Here is a 16,119-nt window from a genome sequence, read left to right on the forward strand (position 1 = left end):
GAGAATTAAGCAAAGTCCTGTATACAGTATATTAACTTACAAAACACTTTTCTATAGGCTTCCTTGATTTTTGAGAAGTATGCACATGCTTTGTTGTTGTTGTTGATGTTTTGGGTTACTCGGTGTGATTCACTTTTACACTGGGTGTCCTGTGCTGCTCACTGCACTCCTCCAGCCTGCTGGGGGCGCTGTGAGGGTGTGCCGTCTCAGTACTGTGGTGCCGTAAATACTGGCAGTAAATACTATACAAGTGAAGGGACAGGGTGATCAAACACAGTGAAGATGTGAAAAACGAGGTTAGATTTTAAAGTAATGACGTGCTGACATCTCTCTGAGTGTGTGCATCCCGAAGTGTTTGTAGTTTGAATTTCTTTGCTCGCAGGCAGTAGGATTGCCTGTAATAAAATAATGAATTCACAAGTTAACACTTACCAGCACTAGACCATGATAGTGCAGTGGCTCTAGAATGAGAATGGACTGTGTTTTATGATATTTGTATGTCTAACTCTCCCATCTTACAAAAGTGTTTGGTTTTTGTACCGTGTGGGATAATCACATAAAAAGTCAATTGTCTTTGAATTACAGTGTCTTCACTGTTAGTCTGGCTAATAAGAGAAACCTCATTCTTTAAAGTTACCGGGAGCAGGGGCTCTGTGGCTAAGGATCTGCGCCTGTGGCTGGGAGGTTGCCAGTTCAGATCCCGCAGCTGGCAGAGGAATCCTCCTCCGTTGGGCCCCTGGCAAGGCCCTTAATCCCACCTGCTCCAGGGGCGCTGTACAATGGCTGACCCTGCGCTCTGACCCCAAGCTTCTCTCTCCCTGTCTGTGTCTCATGGAGAGCAAGCTGGGGTCTGCGAAAAGACAAATTCCTAATACAAGAAATTGTATAGGGTTAATAAAGTGATGTTAAAAAAATCTAATGTTCTGCCAGCAGTTAAAATCACAAAACAAAAGACTTTGAGGGAAAACAGCGGGGCAGGTTCCCTAAGCATTTGTTAAACAAGACATCTTCATTTAACAAAATTGATAAGTTGAGCTTCATTAATGTTTGTTAATCACAATTATTACAGATCATGGGCTGACATGGTTTGCTCTTGATTTCAACATCCAGTACTTAGTTTGTTAATCATGAGGTGCCATAGCTCAATAAGAATGAGAGAGAGCAAATGTACAGTATGAGGGGCAACAGAGGTACCAGAGTTTTGGACCGTGAAATGTGCATCATCAGTGTAACATACTTTCAACGCATTTCCAAGCCACTACACTCGATAACAAATTAACAAAGGAACTAACAGTTCTTAATTAGGAATATCAAATACCATAATCACATGCTATTAGGCCTACTGTATTTCTGAGACATTTCCACTCTTGAATCTGTCATCAGATCAGATCAGAGTTTCAAAACATACTGTATGATCTCCCACAAGCTTATATTGGATCAAGCCCATAGGTAGCCATATTAACAAAAATATATAGTTTTATTTTAAGGATCAAATTTATTATTGTTTTCATTTTTTTCAAATACATGATTTAAGCACATTTCTGGTTAAAAAGGTACGAGCAGGTGTGTAACACAATCAAAGTACTTTTCTTTTTTTGTTCAAACTAGTAGCCTCATGTAGCATTAGCCAGATTTTAGGAGTTTACTACGCAGATCTTGCCAAACAGTTTTCTCCTCGTTTCTGAGGAAATGTTTGAATATGTCACCCCATATGTGGGAGTAGGGCAGCAGCATTTTTTATTAAAAAGACATGGGCTTTTGTCAGCTGTGGTGTTTGTTTTCCCTTTTGTGTCTGTTTTCCTCTGCCTTCGTGGTTTTTCTGCCCTGTGGCGTGTACAGTACAGCAGCCGGCAGTCCTCACTGATGAGCGGCACTGTTTGCCTGGACACCCCTCAGTTACCGCACAGCCAGAGCAGCCACATTCGACTGTGTGGCGGTGCTGATCGGGGGAGCAGGAAGGAAAGACAAAGGGCGCGGGAAAGAGGGGCTGCGCACAGTCACACCTGGTGTCACGTTCACTTTCCGCATGTCTTCGGTGGATGGATCGGAGCGGAAAGTGAACGTCGCCCCGGAAGACACCTATGACCGCGCTAAATGGAGACGGGCGTGCCGGCAAGCGGACCCTGCCGATGCGGGATTAACGCAAGGATGAGGAAGAAGAAGCACAGTGACTCCTGGTCACCGCCTCGCGTAGGCCACGCTTGTTGGCGTCTGCCGACCCCCCGTGATCACCCCTCATTCAGGCCTGGAGTGCTGGCCTGGAAGAGCCGTGTCAGCCGCAGCCACTGCAGGCCAGCAGCCGCAGAGGAGGCTCGGGCTCTGTCCTCTGTGGAGAGGAGGATTCTAATGGAACACATCGTTTGGGCCTGTCAGCACAAAAGAGGTCACTATAGGCAGTCGAAGGAGGCTCGGTGCATTGCCTTGACTTTTCAGCAGGCTCCCCTTGTGTTACTGATCTTTCTCCTGTCGCAGAGTAGCTGGTCAGGTAAATAGGCTTCCAAGCTGGACTTAAAATTATTTTTGCCCTCTGGTACTAAACATATATTCTGTTGTAGTAGTTCAGGTGGGCAGCTGTGTCAGCATGCGTAGGCTGCAAAGGAACAAGTGATAGGTTTATCCCCTGCTGAGAAGAGCAGAAAGGAAACACAATGTTGTGGCTCTGGTGTCCACCCGAAGAAGGCTCCACAGCCGAAACATTGTGTTGCCTTTCTTTTGTATTTCCTGTTTGGACTATTAATTACCAAGCTAATTTACTAATTCTGACAATATGGATTTCTTAAGTAACTTACGTGGAGGCTGTCAATGGGGTTAGCATAAGGGTGTTGCGTCTTTCTGTTAATTCGGAGTCACTGGCTTCTTTCACACTTTAAAGACTTGACTGCACCTTTTGATTAGCACGTTTTTAAGACCCAGACAACAAAGCTGATTGGACTTCTCTTTTAGTTAATTGATTCAATTGAGACATTAGGGTTTGAGGTAGAATGTAAACGAGAAACCAAACTGGCTCTTGAAGACCAGGGCTGCCCCCCACCCATGCTCAATTTAAAGCATCGCCGTACAGAAGAGATCTACTTCCAAGCTCCATGCCCTTCCAGCTTCAAGGAGTTATCTCAGAACGTATGTTTGCTGGAATTGTTACTTAATGTTGCACTCTAGGATAAATCAACAAAAGAGATTCACCCAGACCACATGCAGGAGGAAGCACAGCAGGAAAAAAAATCATCAATAGGAAAGCTAGAAACTGACATTTGTGCTTCTTTGTTAAGATGTTGAGACATATATAGTAGGTGTAAATGGAACTGTCTCTAGTTAGAATGAAATGGTGTATTTGAGGCTCTGCTTCCTAAAACTGCTACTGCACGGTGTTCAGATTAGAGATTCACTAGTAACTCAAGTTAGTTACAGTAGCTTGACATCAGGTATACTGGCCAGTGTTAACTGATTTACTCACGAGTGAATCTCTGATGCAACATGTCACGAGGGACCACAGGCCTGCTTCGAAGCGCACAAAGAGGTCAGAATTAAAACTGTGGAACACTAACATGAACATGAAATCAGTGCGAATTCCACCCACATCGATGAACAATAGCAAAAACAGAATAGAATTTAAGTGCACATACAAGTATTTGAATATGGATGAGGACAGCTGAGTGCTCAGCAAAACGAGCAATGGGTTTTTAAGTGAGCCTGGAGTGCTCATTAGAACAGCAGTCTGGAGCGCTTGATGAAGTCTGCTCTGCGTATTCTCCTGCTTTCTTGCGCTCAGCTGACTTCAGCTTCTGCACCTCCAGCCCTCAACTAGTGTGAATTGCAGTTTAATCTCTTTTTTTATGAACTTCTTCCTCGTACCAGTGAGTGCTGTAATGATAACAGCAATGTAGTCAGGGAATAAATGTTTATCTCTATTAACAAAGTAATAAGAAGTGAGAGGAAAATATATTTTTTTTTACGTGCTCCTGATGCAGCCATGTGACGAGGTGCCGCGTGTCATTTTGAAATGCAGTACAAGGAGGGGCAATTAAAACAACCAGACTGTGTCAGGGCAAGAAAAATGGCTTTTCAAAGATAAACACATCAGGAGCAGAGAATTAATGAGGCACAAATATAGATTACAGAGATAAAGAAATGACAATTGTACCATGCTTGTTCTAATATCTAACTGTGGCTGATGTAATTGCCCTGTAATGGTAAAGAGAAGGGAATGTGTAAAAAAAATCTAGTTTTCTAAGCTGTGACATTTATTGCTCTCTGGGATCTGACACAATCATAAGACTATGAAAAACCATCAGCACTATAACATTTGCAACATAAGCCTGCGATAGGTTTTGCCATCAGTCATATACACATATTGTGTATGAACTAAAATGAATTTCTTAAGTACTGCATAGTACCTGACGAAAGTCTCCATACTATGGCCAGCAGCCATATCACCCTGCAGCTCCCAGCTGGCAGCCCACTGAAGCTCAGCAGGTGTGAGCCTGGCCAGTACCTGGATGCAAGACCTCCTGGGAAAAACTAAAGTTGTTGCGGAAGATGTGTTAGTGGGGCCAGCAGGGGGCGCTCACCCTGCGGTCTATGTGGGTCCTAATGCCCCAATATAGTGGCGGGGATGAGACGTAAAACTGAGATCCTGAGTCTCTGTGGTCATTAAAAACCCCAGGGCATTTCTCGAAGTAAGGTTGTAATTTCCCATTGGCCCTTACCAATCATGGCCTCCTAATAATCCCCAGTCTTAACTGGCTTCATTACTCTGCTCTCCTCCCCACTGAGAGCTGGTGTGTGGGGAGCGTTCTGGTGCACTATGGCTGCCGTTGCATCATCCAGGTGGGGCTGCACACTGGTGGCGGTGGAGGGGTCCCCATTACCTATAAAGCACTTTGAGTGGAGTGTCCAGAAAAACGCTATATAGGTGTAAGCAATTATTATTATTATTAATACTGATGCGCAATACAGTGAAACGTGTCTAACAGAGGGCAGCATGGTGACGCAGTGGTTAGCCCTGCTGTCCCTGCACAGAAAACACGCCTCTTCTTTGAAAAATATGACAAGAGCCTTTCACAGGAAAACCTTCTCGCCAGCGTGACACCCCGACCTGCTACACTTTCCATTTGAAGTCAATAAAAATTCGAATTCTATTTTTCTTTCATCCTGTGCAACATCTGACTTTGCAGATAAGATACGTCTTCATCTCTGAACACGAGGACATTTCATTTTCTTGACTAAAGCTTGTATTGTTCTCTACAATCCTGGTCATTGTGCGAGCGTGCTAGATCCACTGTGTTTGATCACTTGTGCGTACGGCATTCCATGGTTTCTCTTTGTTTCCTCAGTCATATGTTACCTGGCCACGTTTCTCCTGGAAGAGCTTGGTTTGCCGCACTTCAGCAGCATTGTCAAATCCCAGGACGTCAACAAGATGTATAAGGTAACAACGAGTGTCACTCTTGCAGTTCTGTGGTTTCTGAAAAGACAAATTTGTCAGTGCACGTTACATCACTCCAATCAACTGTGAAAAATTCCTGTGCTCTGCAGACAAATACCAGGGACCAACTCTGAAGCCATAGTGAGCCAAAGGAGGGGTTGAAATAGCATTCTCTATTATCGATTAATTTTCTATGCTAGCTTAGCAAGTGACAGATATGATCCGATACCTTCAGTAGTTTGACGTATTTGTGATGCATTCATGCAATCTGCCCCAGTTCCCCAGTCCTACATCTTCCTACTTGCTCTTTGCTTTGAAATGCTCTTTGTGGGATCTCCCAGTGACTGCTCTCCGCTCACTGCGTCTGCACAAGGTCTACCTGTCAGTCAGGTACGATGGCTGGTGCAATCTCCACGTCGGGCCGTTTTGTGTTTGTGGAAATTCATGACCAGGGGAAAAAAACAAGACCCCAGCTGCCAGCAAGACTCACATTATAAAAATGATAAATATTGTCTACACCTACGGTATCTATATTTCTGTCTGCATATGTTAGAAGTGTAAAGCTTCTATTTTCAGCTCAAATATCTAGAACAGGAAGGACAGACAAAGATCATCTACAAGCCTCACGTTGGATTGCTGATAAAAAGGTGTTACGCCAAGGCGTGGCGGAGTTGATAGTAGATGGACCCAATGCGGTAGCGAGAAGCCTAGGAGGAGCAGGGGTCTAAAAAAAAACAGATGTACTAGGTGTATTTAATCGAGATCCGGAATCGTGGTCGAGGGGAATGGAGGTCCGGGAACCAGAAACACACAATAGGGAGATCAGGAGAATCGCTGTGATGGCAAGACGTGAAGCTCAGCAGGGAAGCCCAACACTGGGCATTGAAGCAGCTGTGTGCTGCTGTTAAACACTCTGGAGCTGGGAGGTGTGGCACTGATCGGGAGGGCTGATTGGATAATTGATTCCGAAGTCTGCGCCTTCTGGAATTGGTGGAGGCTTGTGTGTGATTGCGGGAGGTGGTGATAAAAGTGCATCTTATTTACATACCTGGCTGCTCTAAAATTGATTGCCTCTTTCTAGGGGGATGTAGAGGGTCTGTTATATTTGGTGGTGGTGTTAGGGGGTGGCCCGCAGTGCAGGCAAACAGTGAGAGTGAGAGAAACAGGTGAACTCTGCGGGCTTGAAGGGTCTCCTCTCATCTCTTCCTGCTCTGATGAAGATCTTAAGCTCACAGCATGAGTAAGATGATCAGTTAAGTTATTATGCGTGTGTTGACACAATTGCTCTCTCCTGTATCACTGCCTTCCCTTAGGAATGATCTCTTTCCTATTGTCGATGCTCAGGAATATTTCATTACCATCTGTCTATACGCAATTAGATTTTTACAGTCAGTCAGAGGCGATGCCAGTAAAAATATACTCCCTCTCTCATCCCCCCACACACGTGAAAAATGCTCCACAGTTGGAAAAAATATTTTTACATCTTGATGCAGAATTCACCTAGTGTTCTTAAAAAGGAACTCACTGAAATTTATGTGTAGACTGAGACTGTTCAAAGGGGTCATGCAGTTATTCGCAGCCTCAGATTGATTTTTGTTGTTTTTTAAATGTGAGCTGTGTTTCCATACAGAGTGGGCCCAGTATGAGAATGCATTTGAAATTAAAATGCAAAATGAGCTCTCATATCTGCCACCATCCTAGACCTGAGAGGGAGTATGTAATCTCAAGGCAAGAAAAATGCAGGATATTAAATTGCTCATTACATTGAGCTATTCAGAGGCTGGCTTTTGCAAAATTAAACAGTATTCAACTGAACAATAAAATGGGCATCTATATCAGAAATTTGCAATTGCTTTGCTAGAAGCAGCAGGTTTAAGAAATGGGAGATTAAGTTATTGAGAAGATGCGATAGTGGCTTATGTAAAACGGGAATTAAATACCTTCAGGGCAAGCACGGTAACCGTTCAGATCATTTTTTTTTTAGAATGGCCAATTATTTCTTGTTAAACACACCTGATATGGAATCGGCAGTTGTGTGTTTTTACGTGTCGCCTGGGAAGAATGAGGAAGTGTTGGCAGATACCACTGACATGCCCACCTTTGAGGCGTTCCGTCTTTGAACACGTGACAGGCAACACAACCCCCTACTTTTGCAGTTCCACCTCCTCCCTGCCAGAGGGCGCCTCTAGCACTGGCTGCTGGCCCAGCTGCGCAGCACAGACGCAGTCCACGCAGACAGCTACGTTACGCCCTAGCCAATCATGGGCTGCCCAGTGTACTGGGGGCTTTTCACCTTCCTCAGCTTTATATAAACTGTGCTCTCATTCTCTTCAGTGCTTAGCCTTGTATACCCGTAGCTAGAGCTCTGGACTTCACTTACATGGTTTTTCCTTGAGTTGTAGGCTTCTTGCTTCTTATCTTGTTTCTGCTTTATTTCAGTCCGTTTATCCCCTTGGTGTTGTTTTCTTGTTATTTTCTCCTGATTACTGCTAGTTTCCTTGCCCCTGCTTCTTGTGTTGTATTTGTCTTTGGGTTGACTTCCCGGCTCCTGATTTCAGCCTGTTCCCAGATTCCATCTGTTGGTTCCTCCGCAAGATCCATTTCCCTCTGCGCTTAGGCTGTCTAAGAAGCCCCTTTGGACCTACTAGAGGTTCGGTGCTGATTGGAAAAGAAGCACTGCACGCCTGCAAGCACCTGTGAGGCCACAGGGGGGCGCTCAATCTCAGACGTGGGAGAGCACCACCTGACCAGTCCACTTGGGTAATCCCCGGCAGAGTCAGCTAGTAACTTGACTCAGGCTCCGACCTGCAATCTTCGAGCCCGACCTCTTGTTCTGATTGCCAGATTTCTTCTTTTTGAGTTAGGCATTGTTTTCTGGAAGAATATGTGTGGCTAAGCAGCAAACATAGCTTTTGGAGGAACAGAGGAATTTCACTGATTAGATTGCTAGTACTACAATGAGCCTGTCCCCGACAGGGACAGATGTTCACACCAGCTACGATCAAGTCCTTTATTGCAGACAAACCCACTGTGAACCACTGATACCGACGTGTTAGTGGGTCAATGTCAAGCCTGAATCAGATATCACCCCCAAATTTTTCAATTTAGACTGAAGTTCAAGTACAGTACAATCCATCTGTGTAAATAATGTGCATACAGTATACATAAGTGTAATCAACAAATTGATTTTTGTTTATTTGGTCTTTGTTTCACTTTATTGGTTTCAACTTTAGTCAAATTTAATGCTTTGGACTTTTGCTTTGGATTGTGTTATTTAACGACTATAGGTATACAGTAGATCTTCAGCAGGTTTCCAGAGTTTAATCTGGGCACTGCAGCTAGAGTGTGACCAATGGGTGTCTTAGGTAAATGGGTTCTGCGTTTTTTCACAGTTCCTGGGGTTCTTCTTTGACGTCACGAACCTGAGCACCTGGATTAAGGACGAATGGAGTCACATTTATGATGCTCCGTATGTGGAAAATAACTGGATCACACCGCTGCTGAGGTACTGTCAACAAACCGGAAGCAATTCTCTTCTGTTTTCTTTCACGAAAACACACAGCAGACTCAGGCCATAAACAGCACACATTTTCACGTTGTTTGTTATGTTATTTTAAGAACATTTCTAAGTGATAGACACATGTTAACCGTACTCAGTGTAAGGATAAATTGGTAAGCAACATGTCACAGACACTACACTGCATTTCTGTCCTCCTAACTGTTTTACATTTCAAAAAAGACTTTTACTGTGCTGTCTGCATAAAGAATAATTCTGAAAAGTGCCACTGGGAACGTGAATGAGAAAGGAGTCACCTCTCACTTAATTTAACAGCATGATATATATTAGTATAGTTCTGTACTGCAGTGTCCTGGCCTAAATTTAATCAGAACTGCAGGCTGCAAAATAGAGTCTATAATTAATGTATTGAAAGCCACTCTTAAATGATGCTGAAACACCTCTATTACTTTCACTTTTCTGCTTCGGGTTTTATAATAAAAAGGTTTTGTGATTAGTCCCTGAAATCCCTGATTGAATCTTGTGCCTTTAGACAAGTCAGTAAGCCTTTCTGTGGCTAGGAAAGATGGTTTCAGCATGGCTGGAAGGAAGGCTTTAATTCTTTTTTGGTTACAGAAGGTAAATTAGTGTGCCCCGAAGCACAGTAATACCCCAGGTGCATGAAATAGTGACAGATTTTGGAGGACAGGGTTGTAACACGTGTCTGCTCAGCAGGAGGTTGCAAACCATTGTCCCGCCTCACATGGACAACTGAAAGGGAAAAGCACAATGACACCAGCTAGATTTCTACAGCAAGTATCGATTGATTGTTCAGATACAGAATTTAAAGGAATAAGAACAGGAATAGTTCGGGTAGGTAGCTGCATCAGAGGAACTGCAAAGGCTGCAGGCTGCAAAGGAACAACTAAGAGGTTTATTCCAAGCTGAAAAGAGAAGAAAGAAAACACAGCGTTTCAGCTGTGGAGCCTTCTTCGGGTGTAAGAAAGATAGGGCAGTCAGCAAAGGTAATATAGGATGGGAAAACACAAGCCAGGAGAGAGGAGGAGGCGGGCGCTGGGGAGAGGCAGAGTGGCCAATCGAGTGGTGTGAGGTCGAGAGAGGTGAGGAGAGGTGGGAAAGGAAACCTACAAATGAAGAGAGAGAACTAGAAGAAAACAAGTCTGTAGTTGAGAGAAGGGGGAAGGTGTGAAACAAGTTTCAGTTTCTGATGTCTTTCCGCTATAGGAGTTAGGAAACCCTACTTTGAGAACGCAGACGGAGAGATCAGTGTGATCATGGCCGTCAGAGGTGAAATGAGAAACTATGGGCTTGGAGAAATCTTTCATCTTCACAGCCCGAACATGTTCTCTGAAGCGGTCTCCTCCTCTCTCCTGGCTTGTGTTTTCCCACGCTATATTATCTTTGCTGACTGCTCTATCTTTCTCACACTTGAAGAAGGCTCCACAGCCGAAACGTTGTGTTTTCTTTCTTCTCTTATCAGCAAGGAATAAACCTCTTTCTTGTTCCGGAATAGGAATAGGCTGTATCCATGCTTCACGGTCCTCCGTATGTCCCCGTATGTCCCTCAGGTGGCAGCCCAAGATGGAGACTTTAATGGCCCAGCTGTCTGACAGAGTGACTCGTGGGAGTCCCCTGAAGAAAGCCGCCAAGAAGCACACGGAGCCCAGGGAGTTCAGTCTGACGAGACCCAAGCCCCGCGCCATCCCCCTGCCAGAGCTGATCCCCCAGCAGGAGAGACACAAGCCGGTGAGCCTTGGTGCCAGCTCCCAGACAAACTGTTTGCAACCGGCTCTGCCAAGTTTACAACAGCTTTGCGTGTGGCGAAGCAGTACAAAACTGTTTGCTTGCAGCACTCTGTGCACCAATGCCTGCAGCAGCTCTGCTTCGGGACATGAAGACTAGTTTTAGTTTAGTTTTAAAATTTATCATAGCAAGCTGTATTTAGGATATTGTTTATCATATTTCCTCTACTATAAATGTTTTGTGAATCTGACCCAAAATCAGAGAGCTGCTGAGTAATGTTACCACCAGCTCATAGAAATTGAGTTAATTGAAATAGCTATTGGTGCCTCTGTGTATCTGTCTTTAGGAATCCTATATACTGTACATTGCGTAGATGAGATGGTCATTCTTTTTGTGCTCAGACCGTTCAGATAGCTTAGGTATTGACCCAGAGATGTGACTGAGGCAGTACACCTGTGTGTATAGATAAGAGAGTTTTCATCAGGCTTTTAGGGACAGCAGTGGTTCTGATATGCTGAAAGGCATGTTCCCATTTTAGACTGTTCCTGTTCTTTTAAGTCATTTGGACAGGTGTTACCTGAACACTGTAGTATGCTTTGAAAATTGGATCCGAAAAATAGGTTTTAAGCAAATGCATGCCCCAGAATAACTAGATCACCGTACTCTTATTATATCAGGCTTTGAGGATGTGATAGCAGCCAGCAGTCATAGATAAGGATAGGGGTCATTCAGCCAAATATTATATTGATTATAATCCTGTGTAAGGTGTGCGAGTAAGGGAAATGAGAAATATCCAGGTCTGGAATTGTTTATCTGAAAATAAATAAAAGACAATAATGTTTTTGCAGTTAATTGTTTTCCCAGTGAGAGCGTCCTTAACTGCTGGAGTTGGTTTTATTAACTTCATTATTCAAGTTGTGACAAAGAAGTCTATTGTGCACTTATTTGTACTATATTGGAAAGCTTTAATAAAGTGTTTCTAGAAGTCCTTTATATTACCAGATAAGTCAATTGTGAGCCAACCCTCATTTACTGTACCTTCATTTACAGTGAAGACCCAGAAAGTACCCATCTATACCGATGATTATTTACTGAGTGAACCTACTGTAGATGGTTCACCTAACCCCTGCTCAAGGGTTCAAAAGCAGGGTCCCGCTTATAAAAAAGTAATTGGAGTCAAGGATCATTGAGACTCTGAAATGTTGATCTCGAATTAGGACAAACATTCTGGCTCTGTTTTTTTAAAAGGAGGTCAGATAAACCAGCACTGTCAATGATGAATAGAAATGGCTCTAACACAAGAGCCCTGGGGTCTGTAGTACACGCCACTCTCTCCCCTGTGTGCGTACAGCGGGTCTTCCTCTGTACTCTCGGTACAGAGCTCTCGGTCTCAGTTTACCCTCCTCTGCTCAGAAGAAGGCTGCTCTCGCTGCCGCGGATGCCGACTCGTGCTCAGAGGAGATGTATTATTCAGCAGTTTCCTGCCTGTGTTTGCCCCCTGGCAGCTATGAATGTCTCTGGCCAGTGTGTCTCATCACCTTGCGGTGGTGTCTCCAGTCACAGGGCTGTCATTGGCTAAAGGGAGCTTCTTAAACAGATACTGGGTTAATAATAGCACTTTCACTGTACTACTGAAACACTTTTTGCTATTCTGCAGTTTGTATAATTAATGGGATTTGGGTCAAAGGCCTCTGTATGCCTCTGAACAATTCTGTAAAATTACATCACAATGAGCATTGGGTTTTCAGCATCCAAGACTTAAAACACTTTACCCTGTGGATCAAACTAAAGCATATTAATACAGTATATATTTGGAGTTGGAAGTCTCTTTAGAAGGTACTGCAATTCTAAGCATCTTGAAACAACAAAAGCTAATTAATTCTGAAAAATTCCTAGCAAATGCATGCTCTTAAAACGTACCATAAACCCGAAAGGTGATCATTGTAAGATATATATGTAAAAGATATGTTCTATAAACAACTAACTTAGATATTCTTGACAAAATCTTTAATTAAAATGTATGAGTATCAGCAATTGCCTCAAAACCTCTACTAGTGTTCTCTTTTTTTACCACAGCTGGGGCTATTATCCATACAGCTCAGTTTGGGTGGGAATCAGGGGCTGTTGTTTAGCATATTTAATTTACACTGATTTTGATCAAAATCTTCAAAAATATTATCAGAAGGCTCAAGATCAGCAACTCATGAGCAGCCAGTATGAGGCTTTATCAGGTGTTCCTGAATTATTTCTGCAGAAGAGTTCCATTAAGCAAGAACATTATGTAACCGGAGTTTTATGTAAGCTGGGACTGTACTGTACATTTTATTGCTTTGTACTGTTCAGTAATGAAACGCAAGATAAAATACAAAGTAAATACTAAAATAATAAAATCACTTGGATGCTTCCCTAACATGATTGCGATACAGTTATTGTTCCGTAATTAAACACAAAACAAATCTGGCATGACAGCAGATTGGGATGATCTGCAGACATTGTCATCTGTGCATGAAAGCAGAGAGAAATGTAGAACAGTGCCTGGTAAATGCTGGTAGTGACTGCGTTACTCGGTGCCATTTGCCGGCAAAAGGAACATGCAGCACCACTTACTCGTTATGTATCGAAAGCAATCTTTCCACACTTCAGATATTTTATAATGGGACCTATGAAGAGATGAGTCATACTACCATAGTGATGAATGATTCCACACTCTTCAGAACAGTGTTGGGAGATTCTGGTTCCATGGGGGTCACCCTGCTCCCCGGCACAGACAGGGCAGGGGCGTGCAGCCAGAGACCCAGACTGGAGACCCAGGGATTGCTTTAGATGATGAAGATGATCCTCGCACTGTCTGCCCCCTCACAACAGAATGAAGTGTGACAAGCTACAATGGTCAAAATGACAGAAAAGAGTTTGTCTCGTAAGAGGGATCGTTTCTACCAAATGTTTGGCACCCAATTATGAGAAACAGTTTAATTGAGACCCTGCCCTTGAAAGAGTAAGGCAGGTCACCAGCAGTGTTTGACAGCAGTAGGCTGATTATATACCTTAAGTGTAACATTATACAGTATTTGAAGATTACTCCTCATCACTGCTGTAGCCACCCCTATTGCAGCATGCCTTCAGAGGCTTGAATCTGCTGGACAATATGGTGTTTTCAGCTTGACAACACACACACCTCGTCTGCTGAGAGATCTTCCTTCCAGCAGCTCCCAGGCCTGCGCCACTTTGCCAGGGCGCAGAAAGAACAGCCAGGGCGCCGTCTGGCGCTGAGCAGCCTGAGCGCTTCTCTCCACCACGCCTGGCCACGCACCGCGCCGAGAAAGGCGTTCGGACCTCTGCTCTTTCACTCTGCGCTTTTTCAAGATGCCAATGGCAGAGCACCTGCAGGTGCCCCTCTTGCACCCTAGCAAGGAAGCTTAGAGTCGTGAGTCAGAACTGGAGAGCCGAGGGTGGTGGAGTCACGGCTGGTCACCCTGCTGCTGAGACAGCTGGGGACTGAGTTCAGGGTCTCTGTTCCCTGGAATGGCACTGGACACCCCCAGTTCCTGCTGGAGAGTCACAGCATCCCATCCAGGGTGCACTGTGCCTTGTGCCCGTCGCTTGGTGAAGTAGTGCCGTGCTTCTCCGCAGCGCGAGCCCTGAATTGGATGAAGCAGTTAAAAAATGGATAGATGTACTGTATTCATGGCACTAAAATAGTTGGCTCGTGAGAGTATGAAACAAGCTCCCCAGACATGTTGTTGAAATTGATATCCTGGCATCTTTCAAGAAATAGTTGGACGAGATCCACAGATGAATGAACTACTGACTACCATATGGGCTGAGTGGCCTTCGCTCGTTTGTAACCTTTCTTAAATCATATCCACTGACCAACTTTATTTCAATAATTTCAGTTCAGCGATACTTTATTGAATTATGCCCCCTTGGGCATATTTTTAACATCAATTATGTTTGTTTCTTAATTAAAGTGCAGATAAAAATGACACAGCAAGACTGAACAATTTGCTGGTATCAGTCTCAGAACATGACTGTGTGTCTTTTTCTTCTCTGCGTATAGAGGACACAGCTACAGTACCTCCACCGCACCAACAAACTGCTCCCTCTGAAGGAGCGTTCGTCAAACTGATCAAAACAAATCGCAGCAAATCAATAATGAGATAGCTGGGAGGATTCTTCAGAGAAGTGCGCAAAATGTGGCAAAATATGATCAGAGAAAACACAACAGACTTTTGTTATTTCCCTCAGCTGGCCCAGACAAACTGTGGGTTAACGGGATTGTTGTCAGTTTAATTTAAGAAACTGTGTAATCACAAAAGACATTAAAACGTGAGGAAATTTGTCAGGAACAAATGAAAACACGGCCTTAATTATTCATTCTCCGGGGGAAGGAATGCCGCACTTAGACTGGCTGACTGTAGTGTGGCACCCTGCTGCTCAGAACAGATTAATGTGGTACAGTAATTAAAATACCACGACAGCGATGTAGTGACTAGATCATTGCTTCTCACCCGGTGAGCCGCAAGACAGTGGTGTGCCTTCAGACATTATTGTCTGCGCAGCAGAATTTTGGAACAGTCACATATGCAAGAAATAAAAAATGACTGTATTAAATATTGTTTATATATTTGTTTGGTAGAGAGTAACCAAAGTGCCGTGTGGCATGTTCGGTGTATATGCATGAGATAAAAGACTGTTGATATAGGAGTCATCAAACATAAAGACAGACGGTGAGAGAGCAGCTGAGCGAGAGCTCCCTGTTTCAATGTCGCCAGCTGCCAGGTTAAGGCGCCAACGAGAAAAACTCAGATTTAGTATTGCAAAGAGTTTTGTTTACTAATAATAATGTGCTCTGGGCGTGTGTTTTCAAGAGGCCAGCGGAGTGCCGCGGAGCGTTTATGTTTATGAAAGTGGGAAACACCGGTCTAGATAATGGACTTATAGTAACGTCAGTTGAGCAATGTTTTCCCTGGGTCTTGATTCTTCGTTATCTGCTTTACAGCTTGATAAGGTTGTGTTTCTGAGCAGGGGGTGCATTTGTATCTACTGGCCAGAGTAAACGGCTACTTAGAGCATTCTGTGCAGGTAAATTCCTGAAGCTTAGTGTAACTACTGTTTTGATTAACGGAAAATATAAATGGAGCAAGACTTTAAACAAAAGTGAAAATTATAGGTCATGCTACACAAATATGGAAAAGAACAAAGCTTGTAGATAAGAGTTTTATTGACAGCAGCATTACATCCTTCTAGCTTGCTCACATCAGATCTCAGCAAGCTGAGCGCAGCTGTGCCTGGTCAGTCCTAGGATGGCAGATCTCCAGAGAAGACCAGGTTACTGCTGCAATGGTGCTGGAGGACCAGTAGGTGGCGGCCTTACCTCTACTTCATCATTAAACAGAAGGAGTGTTAACCCCAGTGCCTGGATAAATTGCACCCTAGG

The 16,119-nt window shown here is 43.9% G+C and overlaps 1 protein-coding gene across 1 annotated transcript in view; it reads left to right on the plus strand.

Moving 5' to 3' along the window:
- The window catches only part of LOC148841759 (cilia- and flagella-associated protein 99-like), a 28,563-nt gene that overhangs the window by 7,800 nt on the left and 4,644 nt on the right, over positions 1-16,119 (plus strand). The window contains exons 4-6 of the mRNA XM_088921299.1: positions 5,331-5,425; positions 8,815-8,927; positions 10,508-10,685. Coding sequence (XP_088777425.1) covers positions 5,331-5,425; positions 8,815-8,927; positions 10,508-10,685 — 386 coding nt within the window. The remainder of the gene's footprint in view (positions 1-5,330; positions 5,426-8,814; positions 8,928-10,507; positions 10,686-16,119) is intronic.

The sequence above is a fragment of the Atractosteus spatula genome, chromosome 1, assembly GCF_055471065.1.
Source record: "Atractosteus spatula isolate fAtrSpa1 chromosome 1, fAtrSpa1.hap1, whole genome shotgun sequence".
Lineage (NCBI taxonomy): Eukaryota > Metazoa > Chordata > Actinopteri > Semionotiformes > Lepisosteidae > Atractosteus > Atractosteus spatula.